Below are 23533 nucleotides of genomic sequence, written 5' to 3'. Positions count from 1 at the left end.
AATTCATAGCTCATGAAGCACAGTTAAACCCTATCCTTTGTCTGAAACTCCAGAGCCACAAGATTGCATTGTTAAAATGCAATAAAAAATCAGAAAATGGAATAACACAGTGGGAAGGGGCTTTGGAGGTCTTCTAGTTCAATTTCCTGCACAAGGTCTTCTCTGCATGCTTTCCAGAGGTGTCCTGCTTGTTATTTCACTCTGGAACCTTGTACCTACCTTATATCGGTTTTCTTTATTGGCACAGTAATAAATGAGTTGGGTTAGATTTATTAATAGCCTTTATTAATACACAATAGCCTTTATTGTCATTGTACATCATGTATAAAGATTGTACATCATTGTATATGATTGCATTGTACATCAGCAAAATCGCGCAAACTGATTGCAAAGCTAGACATGATCAAGTTGCTAAATTAATCCACTGGTAATTATGTAAAAAATACGCCCTACCTATATCTGAAAAGTCATGGGAGCACAAAGTGGAAAAAGTTACCGAAAATGAGACGATGAAGATCTTGTGGGACTTTCGAATACAGACAGATTGTCATTTGTCAACACACCAGATATCATAATTGTCGAGGGCCAAAGCATACCATTTATTGATATTGCTGTATCAGGAGACCCTAGAGTCGAAGAAAAAGAACTGGAAAAAATCATGAAATAGAGTGACCTGGCCATTGAAACTACAAGGTTATGGATGAAACATGTCACAGTGATACCCATTGTCATTGGGGCACTTGGTACCATGTCCAAAAATTTTATAAGATATAACAAAATTGCAGCTTTCTGCAATAACCTGTTTTAAACCTGTTTTTTCGGCTGGCTATACTTTGATGTCTTCTGCCCAATGGTAAAAGTGAAAAGAGACACTGGCCAGGATATGAATCATCCCTAAGTATCTTTACTTACTTATCCTTACTCTGCTGAAAAAGCAAGATCTGGTGATGTCATCCAGTGGTGTTAGAGGGCAACCAATGGTTTCTTGTGCCGAATTGATCACTCTCTAGTGCCAGCTGTTAGACCAGTGTACCATACTGTTATACAGTATGTGAGGACATTTTCTATCATGGACCGACAGAAAGAAGTCATCAGTCGTTGTTCCACCTGATTTTTCCACAGGACTCTGATGAAAAACATGTTGTTTTTCCAGGTGAGATCTTGACTAAAGAGGAAACTCTCTCCACATACACATCCCCAGTGGTGGGATTAAAATAATTTAACAACCAGTTCTCTGCCCATATGATTTCTTCCAACATCCAGTTCACCAAACTGCTCAGAAAGTTAACCACCGGTTCTCCTGAAGCTGTGCGAACTGGCTGAATCCCACCACTGCACATACCCCTTGATATAGAGTGGGGCAGGTTCCCCTCTGTGCCTAGAGTAGGAAGGGACCTTGAAGATCTTCTAGTCTAACCCCCTGCACAAACAAGAGGCTCTATACTATGACTCATTACAACTTTCCATTTAAAAAAACCCCACATCTAAATCACCAGGGACAAGCTATTCCATAAGATGGGGGTGTCCGGAGAAGGGTCTCTTCCTGGAGCCCAGCAACTGGACTTCTTTCATCAAAGGGGTCCATAATATGCCCTTCCTGCTTGGAGAGATGGATCAATGAAATCAGGATGAGATGGTAACCTGGTTCCATGCCATGAATAACAGAATAACAGAGTTGGAAAGGATTTTGGAGGTTATCTAGTCCAACCCCCTACTCTCGCAGGAGACCTATACTATTTCTGATAGATGGCTGTCCAGTCTGTTCTTGAAAGCCTCCAGTAATGGGGCACCCACAATTTCTGGAGGGAAACCGTTCCACTGGTTCATTGTTTTCACTGTCAGAAAATTTCTCCTTAGTTCTAGGTTGCTTCTCTCCTTAATTAGTTTCCATCCATTGTTTCTTGTCTTATCTTCTGGTGCTTTGGAAAACAGGTTGACCCGCTCTTCTTTGTGGCAATCCCTCAAATATTGCAATACTGCTGTCCTGTCACCCCAGTCCTTCTTTTCTCTAGATTAGACATACCCAATTCCTGCAACTGTTTTTATATGTTTTAGCCTTCAGCCTCCTAATCATCTTTGTTGCTCTTCTCTGCACTCTCTCCAGAAACATCCTGCATGTTATTTGGTGACCCTCACTCTGGATCTTGTACTTGCATTACACCAGTTTTTCCTGCTAATGGTTGGGAAAAGCTGCCCTACTTTTTGCAGGCTACGAAGTCTAACATGATCATCAAACATTATTGGTAGTCAAAAACCCTCCAGATTTGCAACCTTTAAAGAAAGACGTCAACACCTCTCCCCTTGGAAAGAGATTCTGGAGCAGTTTGCAATTAAAAGTTACGATTTAAAAAGCAATTGCTTAAAACAAACTAAGAAATGCCTACATTAAGATGCTTAATAAAATGCAAAATAACACCAAGTAGATTAGCATTAGCATATTATTAAAAGGCCTGGAAATATTTTAAAAACAAGTATATGCCTGGCACCAAAACGACAATAAAGTCCATTGAAACAACTTCTACAAGGAAGATTCATCAGATCAAAGCCAATTTATTCTAATTTTGAAAATAAGGACAGTGATGTAACAGTTCCTCAGAAGGAAGTTCTAAACAATTTATATCAGGCACAAGATGTTTCAAGTTTGCGTCTGAGCTAAACTCAACATTTTACACATGTAACATCTATTCTCAGCAGTATGGAAAAAACTCTGGTTTTGATCGTTTTGGGGGAAAATCCTAAATAACACATTGATATGAATATTCATCTTCCCTCCAGGTTCAACACCATATTTTGATCAGGATGGTTTGTTGGCCACATTTTCTCTTGGACAGCTGCTGCTACTTTGGACTATCTGGATCAGTTCCCAATAAGAAGCTAAAATTCTTATCTCTCCAGCCAGGATAGCAAATCTTGATGTCATTTCTGAGGAAAACGAAAGCAAATAAGTGGAAAGTGAGGCCTACATTCAGAGTAACAACTCAGCTGTTCTTTTCATCCCTGAGAAGCTGAGTAATCATTTTATTATTTATTTAGAAAATTTATATGGCTGCCCAACTCACTCCAGGTGGCTTGGAAAATCCCAAATACAAAACTCAATAAACCTCCATCCCCACCAGTGACAACAATCAAACCAACCATTTGATGGGCTCCCTATCACTCCATACACACCAGCCAAACCATGTCTTCAGGGTCTTGCAACAGAGCATCAAAGTGGGGCCAGTCTTATCTCCACAAGAATGATGTTCTAGAGCAGGGAGGTCAAACTCAAGGCCCACAGGAAGGATTCGGTCCCGGGGGTGTTTAGATCTGGCCCAGAGGGCCACCCTGGAAACAGTAAAGGATCGGTCTGTGGTGCCTCTGCCAGCGAAAACAGAGCTCGGGAGGGCTGTGTGAGGCCGTCACGAGCTCCATTTTCACTGGCAGAGCACTCGGGCCACCAAAGGCGCCCCTGACACAAGTGACGTCAAGCTGGCTATGCCCCCTGGCCAGACACACATCCTGCCCCCCCCCAGGTCAAACACAACTCTGATGCAGCCCTCAATGAAATTGAGTTTGATACCCCTGTTCTAGAGAAAGGGAACCCCCATGGAGAAGGCCCTTCTTCTTGGTCCCATTAAATGGAACTCTTTAAGTGAGGAGGCCCATAACATCCCCTGCCTCCCTGCTCTGGAGGGTCGGGTAGCTGTAATGTCAGTGAATGCATTGCAAAGCCTGGTACTTGTGTGGCATTCATGATTTTGTTTGGGATTTAAGCCATATGCATGGGTTCCAGTGAACAGACTTGAAAAAAATAGTGGTCATGACAAAATTGATTAGATGGTTAGCAAGATTGCATACAGACAAAGACCTTTAACTCTTTCCCTCACTATACATAAAAGAAGGAAGGGATCGTTTAGATTATCTAAGATGTTGGATGAGCAGGCCCCCAAGCAGCCTGGGAAATGGGGCCCTCTTCAGTTAACAGTGGTGCTGATTTATCCCCAGCTTATCAAGTCCTTAAGAGGCTGAGGGCTTGGTAGCACAAGGAAACAACAGCCAACGACTTCATAGCCAGCCATCGACTCTCCAATCTATATCTAAAAAGCTATACACAACAGGTACCATATAAATACCACACAGCACACAGAGGAGTCCGACAGCTTGTAAGACAAAACCTCTGGTCTGGTGAGAGACCCAGGTTGGCTCCTGAAGGAATCTTTTAGTGCAGGGATATTTGAGTGGTGTGTCTAAAAAGTCATGATGGTGGCCACATGGTGGTTTAATTGAAGCTCTGCCTGGTTTACATGCATTTATGGATTTTTTAAAAACCGTATCTTGCCAATGCCCTGCCACAGTATCAATGCTTTGGTATAAAGGCAGCTAAAACTTTTTCTTGCTGGAGCTCTGTTGGTGTTAGTTAAGAGAGCATGTTAAAGCAAGAAGCTTCTGTAGATGGCAGGTCCTTTCAGTCTTGTCTAAGCAGGAAATCTCCGCAGGGCTGGGCTGGTTTCAATACTTCTTGTTAAGTTTATAGATCAGCCTGAGAAGGCAGAAGCAATTCATGGACTTCATGGAAAGAAGCAAGAATAGCCCCCTTGTCCTCGATTTCTCCATGAAGTCACCAAGAATTGAGTTTGACCCAGGAGAAGAGAGAAGGAGGTAGGAAAGAGAAGAGGAGGAAGAGGGATAGAAGAGGGAGAAGAAAGGAGTAGGGAGGAAGGAGGAGAGGATGTAGATAAGAGAAGGGGAGGATGGTTGTAGAAAGTAGAAGAAGGTAGAGAAGGGAAGAGAGTTAAAGGAAGGGGGTGGTGACCGGGCAGGTCCGATTATTTGTATATGATGGTACACTAAATATGTTACTGGATATGAATGTTAAAATAAAACTTTTTTGAAAAAAAAAAAAGAATTGAGTTTGACCCCACAGGAATCTTTAGCAAGAAACTCTTCTAAAGCTCTAACAGCATATAAATTGGAATACATCTGGTACAGATAGTCCTTGACTTACAATAGTTCATATAATGACAAGTTATAACAGCACTGAAAAAAGTGACTTGTGATTGGTTTTTCACACTTATGACCATTGCAGCCCCCTCGTGGTCGTGCGATCAAAATTCAACCACTTGGGAACCTGACTCATATTTATAACAGTTGCAGTCTCCCAGGGTCATGTGATCCCCTTTTGTGACCTTCTGACAAGCAAAGTCAATGGGGAAGCCAGATTCACTGAACAACTGTGTTACTAATTTGACAACTGCAATGATTCATTTAACAACCGGCAAGAAAGGTCATCGAATGGGGCAAAATTAACTTAACAAATATCTCACTTAGCAACAGAAATTTTGGGCTCAATTGTGGTCTTAGTCGAGGATTACCTATAATACCACTATGACCACAAATGGAGGAGATCTTGGGGTGAATCAGAACCAAGCCATATAGGGCTTTTTTTTAAAATCTGGATAATTGATCATCATCCTAAAGAAAAGCAATATACGGTGCTTTAGCAGTTTGAGCAGAATTTGGAATTGCATCCTGACAACTACTAGCACCCAGTGCCAGATCTACAATATCAGTCCTATATGCCAGTAGTATTTTCCCCCTGCTGAAAATGGGGTGCTAATTCGCATTCGCTTCAGATTCCAAATAATCTCAAAGGCAGACCTTTGTACAGCACATGGGAGTAACCTAGACAGGTCAAAGCAGGTTTCAGCTCCAGAACATCCCACTCCAGATTGGGCTGCTGCTGGTGCACCTGTTGAAGTGGACAAATTTCTTCCTGACCACAGCCTCCAGCTGCCTGTCCAGCATGGCTGGGAGTTCAAGAGGACCCCAAACTGAGGACATGTTCCTACAAAGGAGTGCCATCCATTACAAATGGGGTTAAAAGAAACCCTGAACAAAAAGTTTAAATTACCCTTCCTCTATGCCTCTCACCTTGTTACTTCATTCCTTCCTTCCCTTTCCTCCTTCCCTCCCTTCTTTTCTTTTCTTTTCTTTTCTTCTCTTTTTCTTTTCTTCAAGCTTTGTGGGATCCCTGCCCAGAAATCCTTCCCTAAGGCAATAATTAAACAGTAATCTGGGAGTAAGAGAGGAAGAATTTTTTGAACTATTGTTGCTTCTGTATCTAATTGAGTACCTGCAGCAGATGTTCAGGTAAAATTATGCAAATGAGGATTCCATAGGGGGAAAGGTGGGGGAAATAAAATTGGGCTGGTTGGTTCCTACTAGGTGGCTGCCAAATAAAGACTTATTCATGAGTCTTAAGTATGGCATTATAACATTTTTCTCTCTGGCATGTTTACTTGTTTCTGCAAAAACTCTCTTTGAAAGGTAGTTGTTCCAACCACAGAGAATGATTTCCTGTTTTGGATGGGTTTTGAGAGAGAGAAAAGACAACCCTAATCCTAACCCTCTCTATACAAAAGAAGAAGGAAGGAACCATTTAGTACAGGGCAGGGGTGAAATCTACTTACCTTCCCAACAGGTTCGGAAATGCATGTGTTGCGCACGTGTTAAAACCAGGAAGTAATGACAACGGGGTGGGTGGGCGGAGCCTTGTGCCGCCACCGCTACCGGTTCTCCAAACCACCAGCCACCATTGCTACCGGTTTGGCCAAACCAGTCCGAATCGGGAGCATTTCACCCCTGGTATCGGGGTATCTGAGTGGTGTGATTAAAAAGACATGATGCTGGCCACACGGTGGTTTAATTGAAGCTCTGCCTGGTTTCTATGCAGCTATGGCAGGGGTGTCAAACTGACGTCATCACACGACGTATTGCAACTTTTCCCCTCTTGGGGGTGGGAGTGGCCAGTGTGTGATGCATCCAGCCTGCAGGCCAAAAGTTTGGCACCCCTGACATATGGATTTTTGGTAACTTGCCAATATGGTCCTACCATGGAATCAATGCTTTGATATCTTTTTCCTGCTGCAGATCTGTTGGTGTTGGTTAAGAACCAACATCAAGTTTAATTGAAAGCATGTTTAGGGTTGGATAGATGTGATGAGGAAAAGATGGTCCTTCAAGTACACTGACTGATCCCAAGCCAAGCCATGTAAGGTTTTGCAGGTGATAATCAATATCTTGACCTGGATCCGGAAGCAAATTGGCAGCCAATGCAGCTCCTGCAGGAGAGATAACACCTGTGAACATCTGGGTCTGCACCAAATTATGTGGGCCACTGCATTTTGAACCAATTGAAGCTTCTGGATACTTTTCAAGGGCAGCCCCATGTAAAGCACATTGCAATAGTCAAGTCAGGAGGTGACTAGGGTGTTGGTCATTGTGAGCAGGAATTGTTGGACCAGGAAAGGGCATAACTGGCATACAACCCGTAGTTGCACAAATGTTGGAGAAAATGTTGTAGCCATTAGTGCCACAGTTGAATTAAGTCATACGTTTTGATGCCTACCCAGAAACCTGACATTTGGCATCTGGGCAGTCAAACCACTTGGCTATCGCCATCAATTCTGGCCCTTCAAATTTGATATACAAGTGATTACAATAATTTCTTAGTTGGGTGGACAGCATGTAGTTGCTAAGGATCATAAATAATTTTAATGAGGTTTTCCTTGCTGTTTTTTTAAGAGGATGATACGAGTGATAAATCTGTGGGTCCCAAGGGTGTCACGATATTCTTACAGATTTTTGCTGCAGCGGCTTTATTATTTATGTTGAATAATAATTTGCTCTCATTTCAAAGCCAAGATTTCTCAACTCATCCTTGACCTTGAAAGTTTGGGGGAAAAGGAGGCCAGAGGTTTTCCCCAGGGATTTAAGCACTGCTCCCTTTTTGCAACACAGTAAAAAGGGTGAGACTTGGATCACCTGGTTGTGGCTACTAACTTAATTTTTCCTCACAGCCTCTGGACACCCGGAAGAGGCTTCCGAGACATAATTGCAACATTGACAAAGACAACTTTAAAAAAAAAAAAAGGATAATTGCACAAAAAACCAACTCAGTGTAGCTTTGCATTTATTTTTCTGCATTCATAGTCCAATAAATGAAAGTCAGTGGTGCAAAGCTTGTACTATAGCAGTGACAGCTCAGTCCTTTTCCGGACTGAGTGCCCAAAGCATGTGGGGGGCCAAACCCCCAAAATACAATGCGTGCGCGCCCCCCCCTGCACGCAGCCTGCTCTCCGTTGCATGCGTGTGCAGCCCCATGCATGCACTCATGCGCAGCAGAGACCCAAAAACCAGCTGGCCAGCGGGAATTGCATGCGCATACGTGGCAGAGCTGAACTGGGGCGACAGCTCGCATGCCATCAGTTTCCGAGGTGGGTTTCAGCAGGTTCTGACCAGTTCTGGAGAACCGGTAGTAAAAATTCTGACTGGCCCCGCCCCCATCTATTCTCTGCCTCCCGAGTCCCAACTGATTGGGAGGAAATGGAGATTTTGCAGTATCCTTCCCCTGCCACGCCCACCAAGCCACGCCCACAGAACTGATAGTAAAAATTTTTGAAACCCACCACTGATCAGTTTGCCATCTTGGTACTATAGTGTTGTAGTTAAGAAGAAGAGACAAACTGTCGTGTCCCACTCCTCCGCTGACGGCCGGGTCAGGGAAATCCGAATCAGGCTTGCCTCTGCAGCTCTGCCCAAAGTCCTAGCAAAGTCCTCAGAGCAGGCAGGAGACCAGAAAGTGACTTCAGCAAGATAAGTTCGACTTTGCCTGACTCAGAGACTGCCAGAAAGCAGATCCTTTATATAGGCCATGGGGTGTGGCTCCATGACTCAGCACTCATTAAGGCCTGCCCCTCCCTTCCTTCTGTTGCCTCCGCTTATCCAGTCTTCTGATGCGAGGGTCACTCCAATCAGCAGCTGTTGGAAATAAACTTTCCTCAGGCTCACATGCTGTGGAGGAGGGGGAGGGGTCTAGCTGCTCCGTTTGCCTGGGCATGGAGCCGGGGCTGGGGCCAGGGGGTGCTTCCTCCTCTGCAGCCTGCTTGGGCATGGAGCCAGGGATGGGGCCGGGTGATGCCCCCTCCTCAGCCTGTCTGGGCATGGAGCCAGGGATGGGGCCGGGAGGACATTCTTCAGTGTTCGGAAGCAGATAAGCAGACCCCGGCTGCGGTGAGAGTGGGCAAGACACAACACAAACTGGCTTTGCATCAGTACAAGTAGTCCTCGATCCACAACAGTTCATTTAGTGACCATTCAAAGTTACGGCATTGAAAAAAGTAAGTTATGATCATTTCTCACACTTACAATCGTTGCAGCATCTGCATGGTCATGTGATCAAAATTCAGACACTTGGAAACTGACTCATATTTATGATGGTTATAGATTGCCGGGGTCATGTGATCCCATTTTGTAACCTTTGCTCAAGCAAAGTCAATGGGTAAGCCAGATTCACTTTACAACTGGGTAACTAACTTACCAATTGCAGTGATTCGCTTAACATCTGTGGCAAGAAAAATCGTAAAATGGGGTAAAACTCACTTAACAACTGTCTCACTTAGCAACAGAAATTTTGGGCTCAATGGTGGTTATAAATTGAGGACTACCTGTTACTTTAGAAGTTTTTTGTTTTTAAAAATTAAAACTTAATATGTACTTACTCTTGTAAACAAGGATGTTCATTTTCTGTTGTTTTCACTTCAACATACAGGTAGTTCTCAACATATGACCATAACTGAGATCAGACTTTCCTTTGCAAAGCAAGGTGATTGTTAAGTGAGCCATGCTTGATTTTATTACACTTTTTTGCTACGGATGTTAAAGAGATTTAAGTGTATCATGCAGTTGCTTCCCTCACTGCTTGTCAAAAGCTGGCTGGAAAGTTTGCAAACGGTGATCATGTGACTCCAGGCGGCTGCAACCATCATAGATAAGTGTTGAAGATATTGGAATTTGGATGAAGATTGTCAGAATATTCATGACTGGGAAGACATGGTAACAAGGCCAGCCAATGAGAACTGTGACAGATTGGAGCCAGGGCATATCTTAGTCTGCAGCTTCTGAGTCTGTGCAGAGAAACGAAACTGAAACCAGTGTGTGTGAACTTGTCTGCTGATCTGAGCTGAAATGAAACTGTGAAACTGCTGTTGGTATTGAAAACTTCCTTCATGTATTATTGTGTATATAAAGAAATTAATGAATCCTGCTGCATCAGTTTATCTGTGTGTGCTTCTGGATTTGTTTTTTGCAACAAATCCTGACAAAGATGTATAGTGATGCCTTTCTCAATGACAGCTATTTAAAATATGTGGGTTGGACAATGCACGACAAGCAAGGGGAAATGAGACTCAAATGTCTTACAGCTTTGCAAGGGCTTTACTATAATAAAGAACTGAATTCAAAATTGGAACTCTTCACCAGCCGGTTCAAGGACAGAATTATGTCTATGACTCTTGACAAAGAATATGATGTTTGCAGTGCAAGCAATAAAACTACTTACTCTTGTTTTATAGAGTAGTGAAGAAGTTCTGACTCCAGAAGACGGTGAAAATGTCTATCATCTGGTTTACTCAGCTCATTGGCCAGTGGCTGTAGCAGCAGGAGAATTTCTTTATGGTTGCAAGGACCCGGATTCTGATATTTCATAGCACCTATCCCTGATGAAGGAAATCCATCTCTGCTTACTTCTCCCCAGTCAGCTCTGTCCGTACAGAAAGGAAATTAGCATACTGTGGTTCAAACTCTGGAGTACAGCTATTAACTCAGTCCCATCCTTACGACTGAACCGCCAGATTCTTGCAGTCCAGAAGAAACCAAAAGTGAGTGGTGGAAAGTCACCGTTTGTCAGTGGTGTTGTAACTTTGAACGGTCACTAAATGAACTGCTGTAAGTTGAGGGTTTCCTGCTTGAGAAGGGGGTTGGACTCCAAGGTCCCTTCCAACTCTGTTATTCTCTTATGTTTCTTCACTCTTACATGTTGGGGAGTCCCAGTCTAGACGGGGAAACTGGTGGACTCCTTTTATTTGTAGGGTTGGGAATTGCTTCAGTAGTTGAGGTGGACCCTAGAATAGCAGAGTTGGAAGGGACCCTGGAGGTCTTCTAGCCCAACCCCTGGTCAAGCAGGAAACCTTATACTATTTCAGACAAATGGCTGAATGGTCCAGTCTCTTCTTAAGAGCCTCCAGGGATGGGGATACCCACGACTTCTGGAGGCAAGGAATTCCATTGGTTAATTGTTTTCAATGTTAGGAAATATCTAAATATCTTCTTAGTTCTAGGTTGCTCTGTTCTGATCCAGCATTGATCTTCTAAATTAACAGTTGTTTCTGCCTTGAGCCAGGCCTCCCGTATTGCCTGACCTGTTTTCTTAAACCAGAAAGGAGTTTTCAGACAGAGGGGTGGAGTGTGCCCCTTCCGCAACTCAGTGCATCTCCACCCACTGGCTTCTGTCGCTAGGAAATGTGCTCCTTCCTTATTTTTCTCTCTCAATGACGGTATCCAGCAGAGTGTATTCTTCCTCTAAAGTCTAAACTCTTATTTCTTTTGTGTTGTGGAATGTGAGTTGAGCAATCTGGTTATAGCAGTCAAGCACATTTATTTTGAGCCTCTGCCTAGCAGGGTAGGTGTGTGTTTGTGTGTTTTCCCATGTCTCTCTCTCTGCCTCCCTCTTGAACTCTCTGCCAACTTCCTTGTAAAATGTTGCTGCGGGCGAGGTTTCCGTTCGTGATTGTAATCCCATCGAAGGCAAGCAAAAAGAATATTTTTTTAAAAAAAATTAAAAGCTCTAAACACACAAGCAGGAAAACTAGAATAACTTGCCTCTGTTGTGGTTTGGTCCTTTTTCTGTGTTCTGTTTCCAAGATGGTCTTTTTTGAATCTTCTTTCCTGCCAAAGTCCAAACAAGTTATTTAAGAATTAATTAACCGTAATAATAAATAGGAAGAGGATGCTTCTGACAGAGTTTCTAATTCTGCAGTAGCTCTACCTCACTCATAGAGATTTACAGGTTCTATTGTCCTTCTTTCCTAGTCCTTTCTGCTAATAGAAAAAAGAAGGTCAAATGTATCCCATATCCAACTTTAGTGGCATCTCTCTTATTTGGATATGTGTAACTTGGATAATTTTTAGATTTAGGGATTTTTTAATGGAAGATAACAGCACCACCCCCTCTGAGGATTTCACGGTCGCACCTGTACACGTGATAGTCTCTTACTGTGGTAATGGAGTCTGGTAGTGATGAATTCAGCCACATCTCACATACAAATATAATGTCAAATATAGCTGTATTTAGTAGAAGGAGGAATTCTGGTATTTTGTTTACTTTTGTATTTAAACTCAGAGCCATCTCGGGAAACAATGATTTCTTCTGGGGAGATGGATGGTGTCTGACAATTGCTGACGATGTCACATATTTTTGTAATATCATTAGATTCATTGGTATCCACAAGACCAAATAAAATGGCATTGTTTGTTTGTTTATTTATTTATTTATTTATTTATTTATTTATTTATTTATTTTTTTATTTTTTTATTTATTTATTTATTTATTTATTTATTTATTTTTTTATTTTTTTATTTATTTTTTTATTTATTTATTATTTAGATTTTTATACCGCCCTTCTCCCGAAGGACTCAGATCTCAGTACAGCCAGATTAAAACAATAATATACAAAATTAAAATAACAATTAAAATACATATTCAAAGATGGCCAAAAATTAAAACCGTCGAATTGACCTATACTAAAATACCCCAATTTAAAATTATTAAAAATTCAAAAATTTAAAAATCAAGCCATTGTGACGTTTTTGTTCTGTTCAATGGCATCTTTGATGAGTAAAGAAATGTCATTTGTTGGGTAGATGGCTTGTGGTGGTAGGAGTTGTTGTTGTAGTGGTGGTTGTTGTTGTTGTTGTTGAGGTTATTGAATTGTTAGGAAGTTTCTCCTTCATTCCAGGTTGCTTCTGATTGGTTGATTAGTTTCCAACCATTATTTCTTATCCTGTCCTCTGGTGCTTTGGAAAATAATTTGACCCCTCTTCTTTGTGGCAGCCCCTCAAATACTGGACTACTGCTATCATGTCACTTCTAATTCTTTTTTTTTTTAGACTAGCTAGACCCAAATCCTGCAGCTATTCTTCATATGTGTTGGTCTCCAGACCTTTGATCATCTTGCTCTTCTCTGAACTTTTTCCAAACTCTCTTTTTTGTAGTATGGTGATCAAAATTGGTTGCAGTATTCCAGGTATGGCCTTACTAGGGTTTTATAAAGTGGCACCAGTACTTCACGTGATCTTGATTCTATGTATCTGTTTATACAACCCAGGATTGTATTAGCTTTTTTGGCTGCTATTGCACACCGCTGGCTCATATTCAAATGATCATCTACTAAGACTCCAAAGTCCCTCTCACAGTCACTGTTTTTGAGCTAGGTCTTGCCAAATCTGTACGTATACCTTTGATTTTTCCAGCCTAAATGTAAAACTTTGCTTTTGTCCACATTAAAATTCATTTTGTTGTTCAAGTTTGTCAAGTTTAGTCCCTTAAATGCCTTTCTTGCTCTTCTCTATATTCTTTCCAGAATCTCAACATCTTTTTTTATATTGCGGTGACCAAAACTGAACGCAATATTCCACATGTGGTATTTTTACTGGAGGCCCCATCTCTCCACCATGACAAGAATGGATGCAATAAACAATCTTCTCCTTTGTAAATTTATCTAACCAAAGTCACCCCAGCTCTGAGCTACTAGCAGATTCCCAAACTTGCTAATAGCTATATAAAAATACTTATTATGAATGGGACTGTCCCAGTGTTACGCTGCATGCAAGAGGCAGGATAAGCCTAAATAATACGTGGCTGAGAAAAAGTATGTCAGGACACCCACTTCCACACTGTCAAGAATCCCTGGCTCTGTCTTGTCTAGCAGGGAGGCTATTTGGAGCACTTTTACAGTCAGTGAAGTATTTTTAGGATATGGAATGTCTCCATCTAATCAAGATGGCTCTTGGTTCTTCCTAGACAGGAAGTCCCTGTTTATTTGGTTTGATCCACAATAGTTTTCCTGTTGCTCTCCGGCTTTATTTCATGCTTCCTGACTTTGCTCCAGCAGCCACCTTCTGTTTTAGTGCTGTCCACCACGCAAGTGAAGCCAAAAAATTTTCTAATTAGGTTAAAGGGAGTCCCATGGAGCTCAAGGAAAGGGGTCAAGAAAGTTGGCAGCTATAACCATGCAAAGAACCCCCCTTTTGTTTCTTTTGTAAAAAAAAGAGGGGGAAGGAGGGTAAGACTTTATTCACATATTGGTGCGCATCATCTTGACTTTTTTGACCTCAACCCCAGACATATCTTGAGGGAGCCAAAGGCTAGACTGGTTCGATGGAATCAAATATAGAACCTCAGAAGACATAGAATCCTTGAATTGTGAACTTGGAAGGGACTCCAAAGATAATCTTAGCAAAAAAAGAAGTTGAGATTCTAGAAAGAGTGCAGAGAAGAGCAACAAAGAAGATTAGGGGACTGGAGGCTAAACATATGAAGAACGGTTGCAGGAATTGGGTATGTCTAGTTAATGAAAAGAAGGACTAGGGGAGACATGATAGCAGTGTCCCAATATCTCAGGGGTTGTCGCAAAGAAGAGGGAGTCAAGCTATTCTCCAAAGCACCTGAGGGTAGAACAAGAAGCAATGGGTGGAAACTAATCAAGGAGAGAAGCAACTTAGAACTAAGGAGAAATTTCCTGACAGTTAGAGGAACAGTGGAACAACTTGCCTGCAGAAGTTGTGAATGCTCCAACACTGGAAATTTTTAAGAAAATGTTGGATAACCATTTGTCTGAAATGGTGTAGGGTCTCCTGCCTGGGCAGGGGGTTGGACTAGAAGGCCTCCAAGGTCCCTTCCAACTCTGTTGTTGTTGTTGTTGTTATTGTTGTTGTTGTTGTTATTATTATTATTATTAAATTAACACACCAATATTTATTTATTTGTATTTATTATTCATAGCATTTATTTGCAATAAGAAATGAATAATTTTGCAATTGTAAAATGAAAAGTGGAAATATGATACACTAAGAATAGACAAACATTAGCAGTTTGTGTTTACTGGAATGGAATAATTCATATAATAGAGACTTTTTTAGCATCCTCAAGCAGAAGTTGAATTGATTGTGACAAATCTTTATTTATATCCACATAATATACAAATGTTAACTCATCGTCGCTGGGCTCAGGTTCCACTCTGTTTTGTACATTAATTATCACCAATTAATGTTTAAGGAACCAACATTTGTACAAAAACAAGTGGTTGTCAGTAATACATCTGCTGGAGGTAAAACCTCCTTTTCTGCACATTTTTGTAAAATACTTTTATTACAGATAATCATAATGCCACTCAACAGGAATGAAGAGGCAGCACTATAGCCAACATAAATAGCAGCACCAACCTTCTAGTGCTTTGGAACCGTAGACATTTGCAAGGACTAAGGAAACATAATGGCTGAATTAACCAAGATGGAACTATGATGGAAGACCATGATCCCTGATAAAAAATAGGTTTCCAACGTTATACAAGGTGAGCACAAAGGTTTTTTGACTGATGGTTTTGACAACAATCCCTAAAGAAAAGCTGATGAAACCTGCGGCCAGCTCCTACAACGTAACTCAAGGTCATCAGATCTTGAGCCAAAATTATTTCTTCGGGCAGCATCCTCAAGTCTTCAGTGAATTCCTCACAGTGAATGTATCTGTTTTCTGAATGAGTGCTGTGCAGATAACAGGCTCTCCAGATTCCAATCCATACCACACCAGGATACATGCCATCCTGATTTTCCACATGCCATATTCTCCAATGTTCAGTGGCTGATGCAGGAATACACAAAATCCATCCCAAGATACTAAATGAATAACCACCTAACTGGGTAATCCAGGCTAAATATTTTGTAGCCATTGATTCCTTTTCACTTAGTAGTTGCTCATTAAGTGATTTATTGCTCCTATAGATGAATGTACGATTCCTGAAATTAAATCAAAACAAAATAGTGCAACATATATTTATTTATATGGTTAAAAAAATGACTAAGTTAAAGGAGTAAAACACTGGGAGTAAATTTCCCTCCCATTTTATTCCTTAGCAATATACATTTAATGATGTATTTATTTATGAAATGTATACATCACCCACTTTGATTCTCTAAGTCATTCTGAACAGTTTACAACTAAAAAAATTAATGCTTGCTTTTCCTTATTCAAAAGTCTGAAAAATAACATATTCTAAAAATATTTAAGTTGCTTACCAAAAGAAATGTATTGTAAAAGGCTTAAGTCAAATATATAGTTATTAATAGTCAACCAACCAATGGTCAGGAAAAAAAGCAAGGTTTTATTTTAGCAGTTACAGAACTTCATGAAATGTAGACAAACATTAGATATGTTATGATGATCAAAAGTTAAGAAATCCTGTCCCCCACTTTAACATATTTTAACAATTCTTTCCACCCACTACAACTGAACAGTATATTTTATTTAAATATGAAACATAAATCCATGCCAATGAAAGTTCACATAACTGGAAGCCAAAAATCTGAGCCACTTACTTTGTAACCAAAGGATCTTCATTACCCCTGATTTGCAAAAGACTTAGATTATCAACCAAGAGTCCATCAACCAAGTTGGTGACTCTAAGTTTGCTGAAACAAAACCAAGATGGAATAGTTTATCAGTCATTTATACAATGCATGTGTGCGTAATCCTTAATGACACACAAACAAGGGTACAACATAGTAGGAAGGATTTCTTCATGGATAAATATAATATCTGAGGTAGTTTTCCACAAATGATTCTTCTATGCTGTACCAGAGTTTTTGAACTTCATGAACTTTAAATACAGTGTGGCTTGAATGAGCTGGTATCCAGAGTACCAGGTATCTTATGCAAAAGCAGTGGAATTATATTTGAAGTAAAACCCCAAATCTCCTCAATTGGTGACTATGGATAGATAGTAGCAGCTGTCTCTCACCGTCTCCAAAGCTGAATGACCAGCACCTCTTCCTTTCTCCTCCAAAACGTCCGTTTTTAACTGTCATTGGACATTCCAACTCCCACTCCTCAACTGGCAAATGACAGAATTCCAAAGGACAAATCTCAGTCAACAGTCCCCATCCTTTCTTTTGAATTACCACACACATTTATATACAAACAAAATAGGCCAAAGATGTCGTGAACTCTTAATGTAAGATAATGTGCTAAATATCTCGTCTCTCCATCTGCCATTTTAAGTTATCAACTATTTATCTCCACTGAATTCCCTCCTAAAGCAATTTAGAAGTACGAAATGTTCCGATAAGATGCTTTACAACAAACCAAAGGGATCAAATGTACATGATCGAGGTGGAAACAAAGAACCAGCAGTGGAGAACAGGAGAGGAAGATGAATACTAAGGATTACTTAGAGATCAATCCAAACAGGATTCAAATAGTTTAAAAAGCTAAGACCTGATTCTGGAATGGGATAAGTCCTGTACTTCAGTAAAATAAGGTTTATCAGGTATGTCAGAAAGCATTAATACAGCTTTTAAAGACACATCAAATAAAGTACACACTTTGGTGTAATGGTTAATGCACCAATCTAGAAACTAGGAGATCAAGAGTTCCAAACCTGTCTTAGTTTTTTGAAAGCCATCTGGGTGATTTCAAATCAGTCCTCCTCTCTCAGCCCAATTCACCTCACAGGGGAGGTGAGAGGAGGAAGGAAGAGGAGGGAGGGTATTGTGTATATTTGCCACCTTGAGTTATTTATAAAATAAAAGTGGGCTACAAATATAAATGTGTTCATATGTTCAGTCAATTCAGTCAAAGATGGAAGCTAACCAAAGAGAGAAGCAACCTAGAACTAAGGAGAAATTTCCTGACAGTTAGAACATTTCATCAGTGAAACAAATTGCCTCCAGATGATGTGGGTGCTCCAACAACGGACGTTTGTAAGAAGAGACTGGACAGTCACCTGTCTGAAAGAGGTGGCACCTATCTAGGGCAGGGGTGTCAAACTTGCATCGTCACAGCGGCATCACGTGACGTATTGGGACTTCCCCCCCTTTGCTAAACTGGGGGAGGGCATGGCCAGCGCGTGATGCATCCGGTCCGTGGGCCATGAGTTTGACAGCTCTGGTCTAGAGTCTCCTGCCTGTGCAGGGGGTTAGACTAGAAATCTAGTCAAAGGTCCCTTCCAAGTCTGTTATTCTACTAGTCTTGCAGTGATTATGATTCCCAACTGGCTTATTACTCATGTTGAGCAATATTGAAAGGGCACAAATGCAAACTATGCAGTAAATTTATTCAGAATAAAAAGTTATTATAAAGATCTTTTTCATTTTTAGTACTAAGCTGTGCACGCTTCAATGTTTCTTTTAATGCTTGGTGTAAAATTCATCCTGAGTGTCATCAAGGTCTGAAGAATGGGGCTTTTTGGAATACTCTTAACAGGGTTGATTTTGCTTTCTGGCCAAATTTCAGGAAGAAAGTTTGATGATAGTGTTGTAATTGGCTTCTGGATTGCAGCAACAAATTTCACCTGAAATTTATTGAGCTTTTTGCCTAACAATATTTGTAATCCATTTTTTTAAACTTTAGTATTTTTCTTATCACCTCCCCCCCCCCCCCACAAAGTTCAGTTCCCAGTAATTAAAAGTTCCCCTTCTAGCCAATTTTGTTTACCATAATTATCCAAAAATCACCTTTTTAAAAGCTTGTTTCTTACCCATTCTAAATGAAGCTGAGTTTTCTAGTGCCCCAAGACTGCAGGGACTTTTCTTTAAGAAAGCTTATTGTACGATTCTGAGAAGGGACAATCCAGCTGCTTCTGTGCTGCTGTCCACTGCTTTCTGTCATGCTAGCTTTTCATGTTTTTGTGATTCTGTGGTCTGAATTACTTGAACTGCTCCATCAGAACTCATTATAGCTCGTTGCAGAATAACAGAATAGAGTTGGGGGGGATCTTCTAGTTCAACCCCCTGCTCAAGCAGGAGACCCTATAGTCCAGACCATTTCAGACAAGTGGCTATCCAGTCTGTCCACCAATTGGTTCTTTTGGATCCAGAGACAATAAAGACACCAGTAAGTGAAGGAATTCTAAATGCTGCAATAATGATGCTCACACATCTGCCCGACATGTGGCAGAACATTCGGTGCCCTTTTAGGCCTTACCCGCCACCTGCGGACACACCGTGGACAGCCCACAATCTGTTAGATGTCAAGATCCTCTTCGAAAACGATAGATGAACAACATCATTAGCTGAAGCAAACAGGTTAAAAAGCATAACATAAAAGGCATACATACCAATCCAGGTGACAGCCAAATCTCTTATAACCTGCCAGGAGCTCCTTAATAATGACCGCAGAGATATCCCATGCTGGCCAATTTCTCCACAGTGTACAGAATTAGGTTCTGTTGTAGAAAGTCCCAACTAAATAACAATCGCACAGTGTTAGACCTGCCCCAACTTGGACATTTAGGCAAGAAAGACCCTTGACTCCATTTGGACTGAAAGGTATACTTTACTAAAAGTCAAGTGGTTCACAGTATAGCAAAGCCAGAACTAGGTTCGTGTGCCAAAGTTTCCCGGTTAACTTTTCCCCTCCAGTTCCTTTCCCTTGCAGTTCCCTCATTGCCCAATTAAATTTGAATATATGGTTTTGGGAACAGTCTCTTCAATGGCGAACTAGTTGGAGAGCCATTGCATTTCATTCCCAGGGCTTCACCTTGAGTTGGTGTCTCTGGAAGGTATGATGAGTAGTTAAGTTTTCCTCCCTGCCAGCTCCCTTCTGCCATAGTTCATGACAGACTGGCATCTAATGAATGCGGAGCTTAAGTGTATGATGGCAGCTCTGGCGCACCATTTTTATCAAAACAGGGCACCATGACTTCATGGCCCTGCTGTGGCCAGGAGACTGCGAGATCTGGCCTTGAATGGGTGGCACCTGACTCTGGACAGGAATTGAAAGTATTTCACACCTGGAAAAGCTTTGAAGCAACATAAATATTCATTCCCTTCACCTTTATTCAGTAAACAAAAGTAAAAAAACAAGGTTAGCTGAAAAAATGAGCTATAAATCTAGACCTTTCTTAATATGAAGGGGAAATCTAATGCTGCTAAACTCGACAAAATAACAACGGTCTTAAGCACTGCCAAGGGACGCGGTGGCTCGGGGGCTAGGATGTTGAGCTTGTCGATCGAAAGGTCGGCAGCTCAGCGGTTCGAATCCCTAGTGCTGCCGTGTAACGGGGTGAGCTCCCGTTACTTGTCCCAGCTTCTGCCAACCTAGCAGTTTCGAAAGCACGTAAAAATGCAAGTAGAAAAAATAGGGACCACCTTTGGTGGGAAGGTAACAGCGTTCCGTGCGCCTTTGGCGTTGAGTCATGCCGGCCACATGACCACGGAGATGTCTTCGGACAGCGCTGGCTCTTCGGCTTTAAAAGGAGATGAGCACCGCCCCCTAGAGTCGGCAACGACTAGCACGTATGTCCGAGGGAACCTTTACCTTTACCTTTAAGCATTGCCACCCCTGACATATTTCACATTCTTTTCATATTTTTGCTTTGCATGAATTCCAACTCTCTAAATAATAAATTTTACATCTATATAAAATCATTTAACATTTGACAGACACATCAGCACAGACATTAGAAAAATAATTATTGGACGTAATATCGAACTCAAAATATTGGCCATGACTGGGCTCCATCCTGAAAACTCTTGACTGAATTCCTCCAGCAACCTCTGGATATTCAACGGCGCTGCTTTGCTTTTATAAACTGTGGATGCAGGATGGAGATACAACATTCTGGCTTCCTGGCAAGAATGCTAACAAGGAAAATGTTAGCAGGAGGAGATTATACTGCCCCCATTTACTGCCACTAGGACATCAGCGATGGTGTCCAAGAACTCATGTCCACATACTGGTAAAAGAGAACAAATCCAACCATTATCATCTATTGAGGCACTCATGCTAGAACTCTATATGACCTCAGTGATATACACCAGCTACTGCAATCTCAGATCCATAGCAGGTTCAGAAAGACACTCATTTTGGAGATAGTTAAAAACAGTCACAGGTTTACTATAAGCACTTATATAAATCTAAGTCCTTATATAATCTATAAGTCCTAGTTTACCATCTGTTTTTTGTTCCAGCCTTTTTTTCCCTTGTGGACATCAATCCACTCTGACCCTTTAAGGCATTATCTTTCAGCCCATCTATCCCTTTTACTGGGCAAATGGTAGCTTTTCTAGAATTAGCTGGGCCATTCGATCCCCTCTCTCCATAGACCCAGTGCTGTTCTCTCCATTACGTAGGACATCCTGAAGTTTTTTCTCTGAAATCGGGGTCTTTGACAGTCCTGGATCCCCTTTATAGCCAAACTAGACTTGAGGGCAATCTGGTCACCAACTGCCTCTCAATCATGTATTTGTTCGTCATCCGGTTTCTTGGGAAACTAAAGAGCCTATATGATTCCAATTTTCTGTGTGTTTTCAGTTCCAGATGAAAGAAAGATAGATGGTTTATAAAACAAACTAGGTTAGCCCAAACTTTGGAAAATTGAGGCCTTCCAGATGTTGCTGAACCTGACTTCTTCCATCAGGGTCAACTGTGGAGGATATTCAGAATTATTATGCAACAATCTCTGGAAGGCCATTGGTTCCCCAACATTAGAATGAAGAAAAGTAAGTGAATTCCTATTCAGATAAATTATTTTAAATACTTTATAATAGGACCTCACTAAATACGTGGCTGATCATTTAAAAGATCTTTCCTTTTAGATTTGCAGAAGTTAAAAGTGAGACTTATGACAAAGTCGCTGGGAGATTACTCAACACAGTTCAATTCATGAACACTATTCTGCTTAAGCTTTGGGTCCTTCTTTTCTGGAATAACAATTCAATGGCTCTTTATGTATTTATATTCAGTCAGAAATCACAGTTGAACTTTTGAAGCTGTTAAAAAGATGTTCTGAAAAAGTCAAAAATCTTCAACAATCTGAAAAGCATTTCTTTGGGACTTTCCAAGTTCATATTTTTTTCTTCTATTGAATTTGAATGGTAGGAAACTATAAGCAATTTTCAAATAATTCTCCCCCCAAAAGTACAATTAATTGAGCTGTACTCCGTGTTTGAATCAGGCATAGAAGCCTGACTTCTATTAGTTTTGGCTGTCAGAATAACCCTTCTAAGGTTTTCTCAATTAGCATGTATCTTTGCAAATTACTCTCTGCAGGTCAAAACATTGCATGTTTTGCATCAGCCACCAAACATTAGAGAATATGGTACGAAGAAAGTCAGCATGGCATGAATCCTGGTGTGGTATGGATCGGAATCTGGACAGTCTGTTATCTGCACAGCACCAATCCAGAAAACAGATACGCTCACTGTGAGGAATTCATTGAAGGCCTGAAGATGATTCCGAAAGAAATATTTTGCACTCAAGATTTGATGCCTTTGAGTTGCACTGTAGGAACTGTGGCCATACATTTCAGAAGCTTTGCCTTAGGGGTTTGTTGTCAAAGCCATCAGACAAAGAAAAAAAAAATCTTGTTTAGTGTTCACCTGCTGAACTTTGTAGCAGGAATCATGGTCCCAATTCCAATTTTCTGGCACACTTATTCCATCTTGGATAACAGAGACATTCGGTTTCCTGAGTCTTTCCAAATGCCTACTTTTCCAGAGCATTAATCCAGAAACCAGATACCACCATTGTGGGAGATTCATAGAATGCAGGAAGATGTCCCCCCGCCTCCAATTTCTTTGGCTGAAGATCTAATGACCTTGGTAAGTCACTTGGGGGCCCCTGGGGATTTGCTTTATGGCCTTCTTCTTATGCACGACTGCCAAAGACAAGACAGAGAAACGCTTTGCTCACCCTTTTTAATCTTGGAGGTTTTATGAGCTTTTTATCAGGACTACTAGTCCTCGTTCCAATTTCCTGGAACTTGTATTCCATCTTAATGAAGACTGATTAGATTTCCTTGGGCTTTCCACATGCCTGCACTTCCCAAGGAGCAGGAGGTTGGAGCTGCCGTTTAATTTGGCTTTATGGTTGTAATGCTCTTCCTGGTGGGTCGTTCTGATTATTTAGAAAAAAAGCATTTGGTAAATGTGGAGAAAAAAAATGTTTTGCCGCCAGTAGACAAATCCCTGACAGCAATTGAGATTGGTGTGCATTCTGGTCCTTTGGTGATAATCTACCTCCGGGAAAAAGAGGATCCTGAGCCCAGCCCAGATGACTTAACATCTGTAGACGATTAAGAGATTAGATTATTAAGGTAATATTTTTTGGCCCATCTATCCCTTATACTGGGCAAATCGTAGCTTTTCAAGAGTTATCTGGGCCCTCTGATCCCCTCTCTCCATAGACACGGTGCTGTTCCCTCCATTACGTAGAACAGTTTGAACTTTCCTGTCTGAGATCGGGGTGTCTGTGACACGCCCTAAAACCTGGATCCCCTTTACAGACAAACTAGACTCAAGGGCCATCCGGTCATGGGGAAGCTCTACCACAGATCTGCAGCTCCAGAGATCAGTTCAGCTCACCTACCTATCTCACCCCAAATACTCCAAATGAGAAAAAAGTAGTTTTGAAAACTATTCTTTATTTAGTCATAGACCACAA

The 23533-nt window shown here is 41.2% G+C and overlaps 1 protein-coding gene and 1 long non-coding RNA gene across 7 annotated transcripts in view; one reads left to right on the top strand and one right to left on the bottom strand.

Annotated features, from left to right (window-relative positions):
• Positions 1–296: 296 nt before the first annotated feature.
• ARHGEF9 (Cdc42 guanine nucleotide exchange factor 9) overlaps positions 297–23533 on the bottom strand; it is a 369419-nt gene continuing 346182 nt past the window's right edge. For 4 of the 5 annotated variants that reach the window (XM_058154711.1, XM_058154715.1, XM_058154716.1 and 1 more), the window contains one exon: positions 299–2922. In XM_058154711.1, the coding sequence (XP_058010694.1) occupies positions 2838–2922 (85 nt within the window). In that variant the 3' untranslated portion in view covers positions 299–2837. Of the gene's footprint in view, positions 2923–23533 lie in introns of all 5 variants that reach the window. The other variant, XM_058154714.1, reaches the window with a different exon arrangement.
• LOC131183932 (uncharacterized) lies at positions 4421–22930 on the top strand. 2 transcript variants are annotated; one of them, XR_009151877.1, is made up of 4 exons: positions 4421–4638; positions 10392–10697; positions 15251–15446; positions 22142–22930. It is a non-coding gene; the product is annotated as an uncharacterized LOC131183932 (long non-coding RNA). The 2 variants fall into 2 exon arrangements; XR_009151876.1 differs by lacking the exon at positions 22142–22930 and having other exon boundaries at positions 15251–16077.

The sequence above is a fragment of the Ahaetulla prasina genome, chromosome 11, assembly GCF_028640845.1.
Source record: "Ahaetulla prasina isolate Xishuangbanna chromosome 11, ASM2864084v1, whole genome shotgun sequence".
In the NCBI taxonomy this organism is placed as follows: Eukaryota; Metazoa; Chordata; class Lepidosauria; order Squamata; family Colubridae; genus Ahaetulla; species Ahaetulla prasina.
This window is presented reverse-complemented; position numbering and strand designations above follow the sequence as displayed.